The sequence below is a fragment of the Ictidomys tridecemlineatus genome, chromosome X, assembly GCF_052094955.1.
Source record: "Ictidomys tridecemlineatus isolate mIctTri1 chromosome X, mIctTri1.hap1, whole genome shotgun sequence".
Lineage (NCBI taxonomy): Eukaryota > Metazoa > Chordata > Mammalia > Rodentia > Sciuridae > Ictidomys > Ictidomys tridecemlineatus.
The window spans coordinates 100,146,621-100,164,107 of NC_135493.1; the positions used below are offsets into that span (position 1 = coordinate 100,146,621).

A 17,487-nucleotide genomic window follows, 5' to 3' on the forward strand; every position below is an offset into this window, starting at 1 on the left:
TGTTACTAATTATTGTTTATGTTATTATACATAGGAGATATTTGTGTGTTACTTAAAAGTTAAGTGGGGGCTGGCTGGGGCTGGCTGGGGCTGTAGCTCCATGGTAGACAACTTGCCTAGCAAGTATGAGGCACTGGGTTTGATCCCTAGTACCACATAAAAATAAGCAAATAAAATAAAGGCATGCTATCCATCTACAAAAAAAAAGTTAAATGACATTAGAATAACTAAAATATATGTGTGCACACAGAAATACACAGTCCTTAGAGAAACAGTATTTCAGAATACTCATTGGCATATCTCACATATGCTAAATGAAATATTCTTTATAGTTTCATAATGTAGCTACTTAACAAGCTGTTTGCTTTTTTGTGATGATGGAGGATAGCTCCCCTGCCAAATTGAACATCTGATAGATCGTTAAGATTTTGATCACTTCTCCCTGCAAAGTATTTTCCCATAAAACACTTAAACTTTCCTGTGATATAATTTTGACCATAAATATTAGTCCTACAAAAGAGAGACATGCTTAGAAGCTTTAGATAAAATTAATAGTAATGGCAATTATAATTTCTTTTTTGACAATACTGATTCATTAACAGTATTATGTAAATACAATATTCATTCTCCTGAAACAACATTTATTTATCTGGTAGACAAGTTGTGTAAGAGATTAAGCTTATCCATTTTCTTACTTTGTGAAAAGAACACTCTTCTCAAGTCAAAACATCAAGTAAAAAGTCCACCCTTGAGAAAAACACATGGAGTGGCAGAATTTAAATGTCTCCAATTGAAAAAATAGATAATATGTTCTTGAAAATTTCTCTAATTTGAAAAATTCCCATAGAATCACAAGAGACAAATTCCATTTGAGAAAATGCATGCTATATTTTATAATAAAACAGAAATGTGCAGCTGAGCGCTCAGCGTCCTGATTTCAAAAGTATAATCAGAAGAGAGAGTTTTGCCCTTAAAGGATTGGAAAAATAAGTTAAAATCAGCCACAATTTTACTGTGAATAATATGATGCATGGCAAGGAACTCTACCCTTAGAATAGTTAGGAAAAGAATCTAATCCAAAGGCTTTGCATCTGTACAGAGAAGCGAGTAGATGCTGAAAGAGATTTGCAGATCCACTGTTTTTTAGGCAGGAAGAATGCTCGTTAAATGCAGAACGCTGCTCTGGCTCATGTGTTTGCTGCGAGGTGTAGGTTTTGTTCGACTGACGTATCAGATAGTCAGAGTGGTTACCACACCGACGTTGTAGCAGCTGCATAATAAATGACTGAGAGAATCATGTTAGGCATGCCCACCTAACCTAACTTGAATCATGCGAAAGGGGAGCTGTTGGAATTCAAATAGACTTTCTGGTTCCCAGCAGTCGGCAGTAATAGAATGCTTTCAGGAAGATGACAGAATCAGGAGAATGATGCTGTTTTGCACTATCTTGATTTGTTACAGCAGCCAACTTATTGGCATGATGGAGTGACAGGAAAAACAGCTGGCATGGAAGGTAGGATTATTAAAGCTATTACATCATTATGAATACAATTAGAAGCTGACCATGACAAAGCATATGTTTGAACAAGCAGCTGTTGGTAGCTGGGGTTTGTTGCCGAGCTCTTCAAACTCTGCAAACAGTGTTGCTTTTACAGAATGGATTTTAAAATTACCTTGTGCTGCGTTAGATTTTTTGGGGGGTGTGCTTGCCTCCAACCTCAGGGAAACACTTCTGGGATAGAAATCAGTGTTAGAAGATTTTAAAATAAAGTATTTCTCAAGAGTCTAGGTTTCTCCAGGTAGATGATGACGGGGGTGGGGGGTAGAATCTATGAGGAAATCTACCCCAGCTCAGTTATATGCAATTTACTTGTAAGAACTGATTGATGTATTGGCATATTGAGACACTGAGAGAAATGAGAATGTATACAATGTTTGGATAGGTTGAAAATTGTTACACTTGGTTTCTATTTTATAAGGAGTTTGGCTGTCAGTCATTTCTCCTCATCAAGTTCCAGCTTTTGACATTTATTCAGTCATTCTGCATTATATGAAGAAAATATATCAATATCTCCTGCAGGGTTTTTCAACAACTCTAGCATCTGTTTCAGCTATTGAACTGTATTCACGTTTTGCCAAGTTGATGTCGACCCAGCTGGTCTATCATTTCTCGCTTGATTACTGCTCTTAATTTCTCTGTATCAGCTAGTTTCAGATAGTGCTTTGAAAGCTGTTAATGGAAAATTATAAATTATTGAAAATTGGAGCACTTTATTTATTTATTTATTTATTTGGAACCTTAATGAGTTTTGCTTTAATTCTTTCTTGCCTGCGTACAATTTTTAGAACCCCTTTTCTCTATTGCAATATTTCTTTCAATCAGTAAATTATACTTATAAATACTATGAAACAAATGGGGCATGAGCATGGACTGAATTTGGCTCCAAAAATAAAGTTTTGGTGATAAGGAGAACAATTTAAGCTATTTGTACAAACTATGAATCGTTTCTATATACTATCTCATACACTGGCATGGGGATCTGTCAGTGAGTGTATATTGGACTGAGCATACTGAAATAATTTTTATCACCACTAGGGTAACAAGAAAATAAAATATACAAAGCTGTTTTTAACAAGTGATTGCTTAAACACATGTCAAATAATATAGAAATAGATTTTCCTAAGTATGAGGAACATAATTATTAACTATATAATACAGAATCTCTAAGCTCTCTGCCTCTTCTCCCCAGTAGCCTCAGTACCTAAATTATAGAAGTTAATAGACTATTATATATGAACATCTAATGTGACCTTTCTGTATACACGGTGATGTTCATGTATGCTATGCCTTTTCTGTAGCATTTGTAATATCCCAGTAAGTCTGGTTGAGGAACACTTCTGCTGTTATGTAACTTTTTTTCCTGTTAGTCCATGTTTTTCAATTACGTATTCCTCTTAGAAAGAGTGAGTTAAAACATGTATTTAAATATCAGTGAACCAGTTAAAAATGGGTGGATGATTTCTGCTGCTTATATGCATCCTAATTACTTACAAACATATGTTTTACAAAATAGTCAAGGATTTGGATGAGTACTTTTTAACCTTGAAGCATACATGACTATGGTTGAATGTTTCATTCATAATTCATATGTACAGCAGGAAAGAAAATAGTTTTCTAGATGTATAATTTTAGCAGCACAAACCCTTTTAATAATTGGTTCAGGAAGTCTGATTATTTCCTTTAATACTTTTGAGATTTGTACATGCTCTTATAAAGTCTCTTGCAGTACTTGATTAATCTTTGTGAAGCTCACAAACGGAAAGAATTTTGCATCCAAATCTTACAGGGTTAATTTTGGTTGGTTGACAAAAATCAGCTGTATCTAAACTATTGTTTAAAAAAGAATCTTATTCTGTCAGTTTCATTTCTCAACTTTTTATGAACATTTTAAGTGACAATTCATGTCTGGGGGGGAAAAACTCTTTTACATTGCTTCTTTAGTAGGACTCTTTTGTGAATTGTCTCCTGTGAGAAAAATGTGAGCTTCCTGCTAGCCCCACACTCCTGTTACCATAGTTACTTGCAAAAGAGGTTTTTCTTTCAATGAAGATAGTGTAATTTAAATCAGCCACTGGACTTCCCAAACCGTGGTTTTTTTGTTTGTTAGTTTGTAGTTTTGGCTTGCTTCGTTTGTGACTAGTGCTGTGTATTTCATTTCACTGATGAATGGAGAGGACGGACACTAGGTGGCACCAGCTGTTGATTATTAATGAAATTTTTAAAGGTTTTGAGCCACACACCTGAAAAGCAGATGTACCCTTTCTGATAAATGCGTTGTAAGAGTTGGAAATGTTTGATGATATATCTAGCTCTGGAATATGATCATCATGCACAATGATGAGATCATGTGAAGTCTCCAACTCCCAATTACTTAATTCTGTGTTTTCTAAAGTGATTCAGGAGAAAAAGGAGGATGAAGAAAAATGCATAAAAAATAGACTGCAGGAAAAAGAGGTGGGACATAAGGAAATGGACTATCAACATTGAAATATATTGTTAAAACCTAGAATTGATGGCTTTTATAAATCTCAGTGGGTTTTTCCCAATTCTTTACTAACCAATATTGTTATTTTCTAAGGTGTTTATACTATAAAAATTATTCTTTCTTCTTAGGTAAAAAATTTATTTGGCATAGTTATATTTTTAAAATGTCTCTTAGTTTCCTTTTGGGTAACCCTTGAGAGTTAAATTCCCCAGTTGTGATGTAGTGGCTTCCTTTCAGGTGTGTTGCTCCTCACCCAGAATCATGAGCAGAGGAAGACACTATCAGTTAAGAAACAGGCTTTGAAATATTTTCTTCTGAAAAGCTTGCTTCATCCTGTTATTCTCCCATTCTCATGTCATCTATATTTTAATAATGAAAAGTCAAATAAAAACAGACCACTTAAGCATGCCTATGTGTGTACATATGCATGCAACACACACACACACACACACACACACACACACACACCTGTTCTGTTTTGAAAACTGTTTAAGAGAACCACAACAGTATTTTAATTTGTCCTGAGATTAATTTTTAAAAGGTGAAAAAGATGAGAAAAAGTCCATAATTAGAATGGGGTGAGTAAATAATTGCTTGTGACTAGAAATGCTTTTTCCAAAATAGTAAGTGCTAGTTTTCCTTCACTAGGAGTAACTGTGGATTCCTGAGGAAAGTGGAATGAAGTAGAAGGTAATAGAGGCCATGTTTATCCAATGTTCTGCTACCTTGGTTATGCTATGGACATTTAGAAGATATTTACAATGCATATATGGTCAAGGTGGAAAAATGCTTGTTTTTTTGATATAATAATCTGATAAATAAATTCGCTTTCTATATTGTCCTGCTTTTGGTGTCAATTAATGAATTATTGCAAACCAGGGAGAAGGCTTCCCATGGGACCATGGTGCAGTTCTATAAAACTGGCTCCATCTGACTTGAACCTGATCTCTCAAAATGTGCCTTGTAATTCTTTCCTTGGTCCTGCTTGACCTGTGAAATATTAATTTGCAAAACCTGAAGGAAGATATGAATAGCTGTCTAGCTAGGAAGGAGAACAAATATATTAAATTGTAAGAGTACCAAGGAATTGTGACTACCTAAACACTGTGGTAAGGCTAAAATAATGAATTTCAATAGAAATAATTATAATATCCTGTGCTAAATTAAAAAAAAAGAATCTGACAGATACTAAATGCAATAAAGATTAACAATAATTCTTTGTATAAGACTTAATGATTATTTGTGATGGCCAAATTGTCAGGTTCAGTCATAGTCTCACAGGGAATCAACGAAAAAATGAAAAGAAAAAAGTAATATTGTTGGACAAATGAAGAGAATTAGTTTTGAAAAATTAGGAGGACAATGTGGTCTAAGAGGAACTTTTAATACTTTTCAAATACATTAAGTAAAAAATGCATGTATGGTAAAATGTCTTAGAGACTATAATATTTGAGGGGCATTGAAGGATCTAGAAAAGTGAAGAGTTAAAGGATGCTTGAAAGAAGAGGGTAAAGAAATAAAGAAAGGAAAATATTTGAATTATAGTGTAAACATGGATTTGAATATTTTGTGAGATTATGTTCCCTATTCTTAACATGTCCAGTGCTAAGATTGGAATTCCTGGAATAAAGAAAGAAATAAAAGAAGGAGGTACCGGAGAAATATCTGTGAGTCTAATCATTTCATGAAAATAAGGCTCCCTTTTTCAAATATGATTGGAAGTGTCTCTACTATTCCACTTGAGCTATCCATGCCAGGGGTCAGTAAGCTATAGTTTATGTGTCATACCATTCTGTTTGACCAGCCAGCTAAGAATGTTTTTCTCATATCTTAGTTGTTTCTAAAAGAAAAAAATATTTTGTAACACACACACACAAATATGAAATTCCAACTTACGTGTCTATAAAGTTTTATTTTAAAACAATCACAATCATTTGTTTTCTTACTCTCTATAGTTGCTTTCATGTTAAAACAACAATTAAGTAATTGTGACAGAGACTATATGGGCCACAAAGCTGAAAAATTTACTCCCTGGCCCTTAATAATAAAACTTTGCTGACTCAATCTCTAGTCAATATAGTCTATTAGAAAATTGTATTTTTCTCATTGACTCTAGAAAAGGAACATAATAATTAAATATTCCACAAACAGAAATTGAGATAATACATAATATTTAAGTACTAGATAGTTTGGAAAGTGGTTCAAATATATAGCTTAAGAGTTAAAAATGGGTTCATTTTGTCTGCTAATTTGCTAAAAAGTTTTACTTGCAGAGGAATGTTTACTTAATATTTTTATAAGGAAATTTGAGCTCTCTGCAATCACTGACATATATAATATCTGCTTTTTCTGATCTTCCTGAACTTATCTATTTGCTAAAACTCAGTTATTTTTATTGCTGCTCTTCAGCTAGTGTGTGATTTCAGTAGACTTAAGAAAGTACAGAAATCAATGGAAAACAAGGTAAAGTAAGTGAAATTCATTTCTTGCAGCTACCCTTTTCTCTTTTTGTAGGTCTATAGACTCTCTAAGCAGATTTTACATTGCAGAGTTCTGGAGAGGTGCTCAACTTTAGGAAAAGATGAGGACGTTCTTGATCAAATATGTTCTAGAAGGGATCAAAGAATAGCAAGATAAAAATAAATGTACTGAACTAGAACAGAACAGTTGACACTATTAGTAAATGATTGATAAGACATGCTAGAATTAAATGTTAAGCAATGAGATATTTATGAGACATTCCCATGAAAATAGGGATATAAGAGACGTTTTCCAAATCAAAGGAGAAACCATAATCAGATTCTGAGTTTAAAATAAGGGATTCTGGATTTACCATCACATATTGCAATCTCCACAGTTCTTTAATGCAGAACTAAAATCCCTGCATTTTCCAGGAAAAGATATCATTTCTGTTCACTGGTAGCACTGGAAATTCCTGTAAAGCCCATAGGATTTTTATTTTATTTCCATGAGGATGTTACTGAACAGCTATCTTGTGATGCCTGTCTCTATGGTAACAGATACAAGGCTTAAGGGTCTGAAGGAAATTCTTCCTATTGGTTTAGGAATATGGAGAGATGAGGGAGACTCACCGAGGAAGAGAATAAAACTGGGAGAAGGCAAAAGAGGCAATCAAGAAAAAGTTGTTAGGAGGTAGCTTCTTTGTGTTTGAAAACAATTTCACATCCTCTTAATCTGTCTCAGAATGTAATAAAAACAAACATACAAGTATGTTTATTTAAAATTAAAAAATTTGTTCAAAATATTACTTTTCAATCATCCAGTCAATTTTATGTAATTGAAGTTACACAGATTTTTCCATGAGTTGGCTTGCTTTTTTGGTATGCAGAAAAAAAAAATTGTTTCTTGCCTGAAATTGATAAGGGGAGGGCTCTAACTCTGGCAAATTTAGCTCTTGTTATTGCTATCAAAGATTTTGATCTCTTAAAGGACTTTTTTCCCTGATTCCAAGGGTAAGAATATTGAACTCTGATTGGCATTCTTTATAATCACTAAGGTTCTCAGGGAATTATGACAGGGCACGTTCTTTTTAGTTCTCTTTCTCCTTAAGACAGAAAAAATATGACAAGCAGCACTATTTCTTTAAAAATTAAGTATTTTAAAGAGTAGCTGAGTAACTTTATGTTTTAATAGTTTTACTTTGTTTCACTTATTAAAATAATTCAAACCAAAACTCCTAGAAGTTTAAAAATACTTGGGTTTCAATTTTTTCCATTTTTCATTTTAAATTAATTTTGGCTTACAAAATAAGAACTTAACAAGTATGAACTGTTTTAGAAAGGAGATATATGACTCTACTTTCCCTTAGATTCAAAGTTTATATTTAAGTTGTTATTAAATAACTGAAAGTATTTTTAAAATCCTATGTCTTGCAAGAATGTATGACTTATACAGGATACTAGTATCCTTCATCTTGTATGAAGATTTTATGCATATTTTCAATGGGTAACATTGATAACTCTATATTTTATATATTATGGTAAAGTAATAAAAAATTAAAATTATTTTAAATGAGTAAAAGCTCACAATTTAGGAAAATTATTATTTTAGAGATTGAAAATAAATATTTCAAATGCTATAAGATCAAATTAAAAATATTTACTTGGTATTATTACTTACAGGTTATAACCTCTTGATACTTTAAAGGATCTAAGTGTTTTCATGGTTTATGATCTGACCTCTAAAGATTTATAGATTTTCTCCACAGATATAACTTTTCATAAATTTAATCCAGTCTGTGTAGATATTAATAAAAGATAAGACTATGTCTCCAGGACTTGTTTACACTGTCTTTAAATTAAATTTAAAAAATAGAGTTAGCTATAATGTTCCAGTGTCACCTTTGATAATTTTACAAAGTAATCATTTTAAAGAAAACAATTTTTACAACTCTGTATATTTTAAACTTTAGTCTAATTAATTGCAGTATGAACTATAATTTCTAAATAAAGCAGGGATACTTTAAATATCAAACAGATATTCTACTTTGGGAAACTGAATTCAATTTAAATTACAAACATATAAAATATATGTCTAGCATAACCAGACTCTAGAAAACTGCTTTGTTTGGGGGAGGAGCTTTGTGGTTATATCCCAAACTATACTGTAAGGAATAAGCAAATGGTTAAAAAGATCATCAAGACAAAAATACTGTGTAAAGAATAAATGAGGGGCTGGGGCTGTAGCTCAGTGGTTGAGCACTTGCCTTGCATGTGTGAGTCACTGGGTCCGATCCTCAGCACCAAATAAAAATAAACAAATAAAGGCATTCTGTCTATCTACAACTACAAAAAAAAATTTAAAAAGAATAAATGAGGTTTCTTTTTAAACAAACATTTATAAAGGATATGGGGAATGACTGAATCAGAAGTTTGGGCAATACATAGAAATTAATCGCTGTCCATATACACTTGAAGGTAAATGGTGCTTATCAGCTTTCTAAAAGAAATATTGACATTACTTGGCAATCTGAAGACAGACTTATAAACACAAAAAAAGTTTGTTTTCCCCAATGTTCATCTTACTTATCAGGATCATTCTGTTCTGGTAATGGCATTGTTACCATTGATTACAAGATTCTCAGAATAAAATATGATAGGGAACATCATTATTCTAATTTTACTAGCACACGTTTCTTTTTTAACATTATAGGTAGAATTATCCAATATAGCAACAATAAACTGGATTATGGAGAATGACACTGAGGCTAACCTGATATTGTATATGTTTTATGGGGAGCTATGGGATTCATTTATTTTCAGTGACAAGTGTGAAAAGGAGGAGATTGAGTAAAAGCCTTCCTGTGATGAAAACATTCATTTTGTAAGTAGGAATTGCAGGTTCTTCTCCCTTTGGCTGCTGAGCCATTCACAGGCGGGCTCTAGTAGCCACAATGGCAGGAGGCAGAGCTTATTTCTCCATTAGGTCATCCAGAACAGGATTAGAGCCCACCAACTGAAGTGACATGTTGTTTCTGCTGCTTTCCATTCATCCAACAAATATTTATTGATAAATTCTAACTGCCAGGCTCTGTGCTAGAGCAAGATGACTAAGATATGGTCCCTGAGGAATTTAGAGATGAATGTGCTTTACGTGGATGAGAAGAGGAAAATATCTACAGTGACAGCTTACCAGAGAACAGCAGCAGCTGTGAATTCAGACAGAAAAGCTGGTTTAGGAATGAGCCAGAGGCTTCTAGGGTTCCTAGTTTGAGTGATATGGAAAAACTGGCAAGTTCCTCAAAGACTAAAATGATACCTGAAAGGAAAAAAGCAAATTCAGTGAAAAACAGTAATTCAAAGTAAAGGGTAAAGTGACATATTTGAAGGGTCACTTGAAATAAGGAAGAGCATGCCTAACAGCTGCTGCTCAGCTTCACTGGAATCAAACCAAGAAAGAAGAGTTTAGTTTGTTGCAACAGTCAGTTGCAGACAATGAGATTAAACATTTTTAATCTACAGTGGGTGTGGCCATGCAGTCTTTTTCTCAGGAAAAATTTCAAAACCTGTCACTGGTTGTTTATGTACAGTCATCCCTGGAAATTATTTCCTATGCTCTCCTTAGATAATTTTTATGTTATTTTATCTCTGTGTGCCTATCTTTAATTATAAGTTACCTGAAAATATTTCAGCAATGTTTAAATTTAAATTAACCACAGAGTCAAACCTGAAAGATAATGCAGGAAGACTACAAGAATGACATTATCTATAGGATAGGCCTGTTGCTAAATAGACCTGTAACATGAAGAATTTGTGTTAAACATTCAGGTTTCATACAACTTCAACATCATCCAATTCAATTGGATTTTATATTCACTCACAGTTCCTCCTAAGAAATTAAAAAGACATAAGTTTTACATTTTAATTTGGAAAAAAAGATAATAAGTACATTTTCTAAATAATTGGATTGTCCAGAAAGTCAGTCTCTGTCTCTCCCACTCCCTCTCTTCCCTTTCAAACAATACATATTTTGAACAAATTGTCTAGAATGTCTCTACCTCTCTTTCTTCCCCATTTCCTCTTTTTTCATGCTGCTCACATCTTCCAACATATGTAAATGTATGTGTGTGTATGTATGTGTGTCTTTGTTTTCATCAGATCTCTGATTCTCTGAACTAGTTTACACATAGTCTAAAAGCAGTGAAAATTTTCTCCCAACATTCATTAGTAGCGTTACTTTCCTTGGTAGATGAAAATAAGCATTTCTGTTTTAATGTTTAAAACTGTTTGTAAACTTTAACACACTAACAAATGCATATATGTGTACAAATAATTGAGTGTACATACAAATTAATGAATTTTCAAATAGCAAAAACACCTCATTAAATACCAAAGTCAAGAAAAGAATTTTACTAGCATCTGAAATCCCCAATCTTACTCCTCCATCACTTCACTCCCATAGATAGGCACAATATTAATTTCAAACATACCATAGATAGATAGTTTCTTAAAATTATGTAATTGAATCCATAGAGTAATTTATTCTGTGTTTTTGGCTTTTTTTTCCACAACATTATGTCTGTGAACTCCAGCTATTTTCTTGTTTTTAGGTGTGGTTCAACCACTTTCTATGCAGTATAATATGCCGTAGTATAAATATAAAAAAAATACTTACCTCATCTAAGCTGAATGTACATCTGGATTGATTCTATTTGCAAACTCTTGAAAATAATGCTACTCTGAACATGGTATTGCATGTGTCTTCACTTTTGCTGTATAAAACCAAAAGTAGAATTGTTGGATCATTGAATAGCCAATTACCTTTAATTTATAATGTCAAGTGATTTTTCAAACTACATTAACAAACTTACTTAACCATAATCATTTTATGAAATCTAAGGTTATTGTTGCAAGTGATTAGCATTATCAGTGTTTGAGCCATTTTTGCTGCAGTGTGTACTCTCTCATTGTTTTAATTTCCATCTCGTCTATGACTAATGAGCTTGAGAACATTTCCAAGTTTATTAGTGATGTGGATATTATATTCATTATGGAGTCTGTTCTAGTCACATATCCAGTTTTTAAAATTGAGATGTCATCTTTTTTTTCACATGTAGGGGTTCTTTGCTTTTTCTAGATTTTTCCCCCTTTGTATTTACTATAGGGGTTGCAAACATCTAGATCAAATGTCTTTTTGTAAGGGCCTATGATCTCAAGGCCCAGAGGCCCTAAAGAATATGTAGTTCCAAGTCTTAGTTTGACAGATGAGGAAACTGAGACCTATAGAGAGGACATCACTTCCCTAAAGTCTCTTCTAGTTAATAGTAAGACTAGAAATATAACATAAATCTTCTGACATAGAAGTAAGAATATTTTTTCTTGCTGCATCATGTAGAATCTTTAGTCCATTCTAATATGGTGACTGAAACTCCTTGCCTCTCTGAGAGGGCCAAGACATACATGATATTATAATTATAATAGCAAATATACTGTGATACATGATTAATCTCATTGAATCTGTGAAGAAAAATACCCTTAGCTAACCAAAAAAAATGTTTCATAACATGGCCATGTAATATTTAAACTTGCATTTTCCTTCCATCCTCAAATTTTTATTGTTCCTCCTACATAGCTTTATTGTTATAATCAGTTTCTTTTCATGCTTCTTACTTATATATTCCAAATTTGGCTCTAATTCAAGAAATTGCAATTGTTCTTTAGTAGATTAATAAGAACATTAGTATTATACTACTTTCTTTTTAAATGGAAATGTAATAATAAAACTTAATTGCTAATAATACTATTTATTGAATGCTTTTGCATGCTAGGTGCAATAGTATACTTTTCATGAAATATTCTATTACATAGAACAACTCAAATATGATAATCCCTATTTTCTAACTGTTGAAACTGAGCCTCCATGAGTTTAAGCTACTTATGGATGGCTGGAATCTTAACTAAATTTATCAGATTTTAAACATCTCACTCTTTCCATGATTTCATTCTATCTGCTTAGAAGGAAACAAATTTGGGGGCACTGCCTGCCTTTAGTGTTTCTACCATAGGTCTTAGGGATGTCCCCTTGCTCTTATCTCATGAATTTCTGTGTCCTTTTTCAAGGTAGTAATCAACAAAGCACATTTGTGGGCTTGATATTTTTTTATTTTATTGAATATACTTAATTCTTGATGACAAATTCTTATTGGTATATAATCTAAATAGTGAAAGGAACTTCATCTTTAGAGTATGTTGTTGCTGAATTTTTCTTATGTTCAGAGGCCAAATCTATTATGAGACTTTGACTTTAATTCTTTCCAGAAACCTATTCCAGTTTTTATTGTGTATCACCTACATTTTACTTCCAAGTATTTACCTTCCTGCTCATGGAATAACCTTGCCTTAGATGCCTGAAAACCAGTGTGCTCTCTTTCTCTTGCTTCTAGTTCTTAGAATGAATCTCCTTGTCATATTTCCCTGGCTTCAGGCAAAGCAGTTAACCACTTCCATCTGGAAATATGAATCCACATGACTTATCTGCCATGTTATTTTTTCTCTTAAGGAATAAGAAAAATGCATTTAAAAAACAATGTTATATTTATAGTTGTTTCACTAGGTTTGAATAATTATGAATGTCATTAAGAAACTAAGTCATAGGCATTTGATATTCCTTAAGTTTTATACTTAACATAATACTTTTATGTTTATTTTATTCATATAAAAACCACATGAGAAAAGGAAATATTATTTCCTCTTTACATAGATCTATGTAACTAATTCCTATCTAGTGGGATCCTAAATTTCTTTTAGCTTACAGTGATAGTTTTCAAAATTATCTGCAATGTATCTTCTCTCCAGTTTATTCTTCACAAAGCTGCAAGGCTCAGCTCTCTCAAAGTTAAAATTTAATATGTTACCCTGTTGCTTGGAATCCACAAATGGTTCCTCATTCCTTTAGGTTATAATTTGAATAAATTATATAGAAGAAAAAGTACTTTACTATATTTTTCCCACCTTATTCTCAGGTCAAATTTTTCACCCACCATATTAATGCCTTACCCTAGCCATACAAACAGTTCTCTGAATATAATACTTCTCTGTCTTGTGACTTTGGAGGTGTTCATCCAAACCCACACTCTGAAGCATTAAAAAAAATTAACTGGTACTTTGAATCATATATATTTATGAGTTATGTGATATTTTGATACTTGTATCCATTGACTAATATTCAAATCATAGTGAATACATCTACCTGCTTAAATCAGTTATCACTTTTATGATAATTAGATTCAAAATACTTTCTTTAAATTTATTTCTTTTTTATAAATAGTGCTGTGTTATAATCTATAATGTAGAGTTATTCTACTGTGCAAAAGAATAGCAGAACTTCTTACTCTAAATCTTACTAGTCATTGATCAATCTGTCCCCATCCTTCCCAGGTCCTTCTAATCTCCCCAGCTTCTGATAAATTTTACTCTCAACTTTTATAAAGTCAAGTTTTTGAGATGTTATATGAGTGACACCATTCAATACTCTCTTTCTGTGCCTGGATTATGACCACCCAGCTCCATTCATGTTGTAAATCGTGATTCCATCATTTTTATGATTGAATATGTCTATTATTTGTACCACATTTTATTTTATACTTTTAAATTTTTTTTAGCTGTAGTTGGACACAATATCTTTATGTTATTTATTTATTTTTATGTGGTGCTAAGGATCAAACTCAGCCCTTTGCATGTGCTAGGCAAGTGCTCTACCTCTGAGCCACAACCCCAGCACCCCCACATTTTATTTTTTAATTGATACTTCTTAATTATATAGAATAGTGAGTTTCCTTGTGGCATATTTGCACATACATAAACATAATTTGATAAATATCACTCCCCAGTAGCCCTCCATTCTTTTCTCCTTCCTCCTCTGATCCACTGACCCTTTTTTGCCTGTTTTTTTCCCTCTGCTAGCTTCCACATATGAGGGAATATATATGATACTTTCACTCAGCCATAAAGAACAATGAAATTATGTCATTTTCAGGAAAACTGATCAAACTGGAGATCATAATTTGAGTGAAATAAGTCAGACTTGGAGAGAAAACTCCACTGTGTGTGTGTGTGTACACATATATATTTTGTGACTTGACTATTGTGAATTGTGCTGAAGTAAACACAGGTATGCATTATCTCTGAAGTATGCTGACTTTACTTCTTTTGAATAAATACAAAGACATGGTATAGATGGATCATATGGGAGTTCTATTTTTAGCTTTTTGAGGAACCTCCACAGTGATTTCTATAGTAGCTACACTAACTTACATTACTGTAAACAGCATACCACTTCCTTTTCCTGCATTGCCACCAAAGTTTATCATTATATTTATATTCTTGACAACTGCCATTCTAACAGGAATTAGGTGGAACTTCATTCTGGTTTTGATTTGCATTTCTATAGTAGCTAAAGATGTTGAACATCATTTTATATACTTATTGGCTATTTACACTTCTTTGTTCCAGAAGTGCCTGTTCAGCTTTCAGTTCATTTTCCCATTTATTGATTGTGTTATTTGTTTTTTTGTTTGTTTGTTTTCAAAAGGGATATTTATTTATTTATTTTTAACTTACTTGTTTTTTATCTTTTTTAATTTTTTATTTGTTTTAATTAGTTATACATGATAAAGTAGAATGCATTTATGCATTTTGATATATCATACATAGATGGGTTATAACTTCTCATTTTTTCAGAGTGTACATATTGTAGAACCATACTGGTATTACAGACACATATATACATAAAGTAATAATGTCTGTTTTGTTCTACTATCTTTCTTATCCCCACATCCCCTCCCTTCCCCTCTGTTTACTTCCCTCTACCTAATCTAAAGTAAAGCTATTCTTCTGTAGTGCCCCCCACCTTACTATAAATTAGCATCTACATATTAGAGAAAATATTCAGCCTTTGATTTTTTGGGATTGGCTTATTTCACTTAGCATGATATTCTCCAACTCCATCCATTTACTAGCAAATGCCATACATAATTTCATTCTTTAAAACTGAGTAATATTCCATTGAAAATATACACACACAGATACCACATTTTCTTTATGCATTCAGCTCTTGAAGGGCATTTAGGTTTAGCTATTGTGAATTGAGCTGCTATAAACATTGACGTAGTTGCATTATTGTAGTATGCTGATTTTAAGTTCTTTGGGTATAAACCGAGGAGTGGGATAGCTAGGTCCAATGGTGGTTCCATTCCAAGTTTTCTGCGGAATCTCCATACTACTTTCCATAGTGGTTGTAACAATTTGTAGTCCCACCCACAATGTATGAATGTGCCTTTTCCCCCACATCCTTACCAATATTTATTGTTGCCTATATTCTTGATGATTGCCATTCTGACAGGAGTCAGATGAAATCTTAGTGTAGTGTTGATTTGCATTCCTCTAATTACTAGAGATGTTGAACACTTTTTCATATATTTGTTGATGTTTTCTATTTCTTCTTCTGTGAAGTGTTTGTTCAGTTCTTAGCCTATTTATTGATTGGGTTATTTGTTTTATTTTTGTATGTGTTAAGTTTTTTGAGTTCTTTATATATCCAAGAGATTAGTACTGTATCAGGGGTGCATGTGGTAAAGATTCTACCAATTTGTAGGCTCTCTCCTTACATTATTGATTGTTTCCTTTGCTGAGAAGAAGCTTTATAATTTGAATCCATCCCATTTATTGATTCTTGATTTTACTTCTTGCATTTTAGGAGTCTTGTTAAGGAAGTCAGGTCCTAGGTCAACATAAAGATTTGGGCCTATTTTTTCTCCTATTAGGCACAAGGTCACTGTTCTAGTGCCTAAGTCTTTGATCCACTTTGAGTTGATTTTTGTAGAGGATGAGAGATAGAGGTTTAATTTTATTTTGCTACATATGGATTTCTAGCTTTTCTGGAACCATTTGTTGAATAGGCTGTCTTTTCTCCAGTGAATGTTTTTGGCACCTTTGTCTAGTATGACATAACTGTATATATGTGGATTACACTCTCTGTCCTCTATTCTGTACCACTGGTCTACAGGTCTATTTTGGTGCCAATACCATGCTGTTTTAGTTACTATTGCTCTGTAGTATAGTTTAAGGTCTGATATTGGGATGCCTCCTGTTTCACTCTTCTTGCTAAAGATTGCTTTGGCTATCCTGGGTCTCTTATTTTTCCAAATAATCTTTATGATTGCTGTTTCTATTTCTATGAAGAATTTCAAGGTTACTTGTTTTTAATGTTGTTGGTTGTTTTCTTTTTTTTTTTTTTTTACATATTCAGCATGTTATTCCTCTGTCAGAATAGTCACTGGAAAACATTTTCTTTTGTTCTGACAGTTGTCTCTTCACTCTGATAATTGTTTCCTTTGCTGTGCAGAAGCTTTTTAATTTGATGCCATCCCCTTTCATGACTTTTTTTACCCCTGAGCTATAGGGGTCCTATTCAGGAAGTCTTTCTCTGTACCTATATGAAATATGATTTTGTCCTCACATATAATCTTTATTATGTTGAAGTAAGTTCCTTCTATCCATAGTTTTATCAAGGTTTTTATTATGAAATATTGTTGAATTTGATCAAGGTGTTTTTTTCTGCATCAATTGAGATGAATATTGGGTTTTTGTCCTTAGGGACATTGCAATAGATACAGCTGAAATTCAGTGGATTACTGGGACTATAAATTGGAAATTTTAAAATAAATGGATAAATTTCTAGGCATATACAACGTACCAAAACTGAGTCAAGAAAATAAAGGAAACCTAAATTGACCAATAATAAGCAATAAGATTGAAGCAGTAATAAAAAGCATTCCACCTAGAAAAAGCACAGGACAAGATGATTCACAGCTGCATTTTTACAGATCTTTAATGAAAAACTTATAACAATAATCAAATTATTCCATGGTATTGAAAGGGGAGGGACTCTTCCAAATTCATTCTATAAATCTTTATTACCCTCA

At 32.7% G+C, this 17,487-nt stretch overlaps 1 protein-coding gene across 1 annotated transcript in view; it reads left to right on the plus strand.

Moving 5' to 3' along the window:
- Window positions 1-1,276: 1,276 nt before the first annotated feature.
- The window catches only part of Dmd (dystrophin), a 2,094,227-nt gene continuing 2,078,016 nt past the window's right edge, over window positions 1,277-17,487 (plus strand). The window contains exon 1 of the mRNA XM_078034984.1: window positions 1,277-1,513. Coding sequence (XP_077891110.1) covers window positions 1,507-1,513 — 7 coding nt within the window. The 5' untranslated portion in view covers window positions 1,277-1,506. The remainder of the gene's footprint in view (window positions 1,514-17,487) is intronic.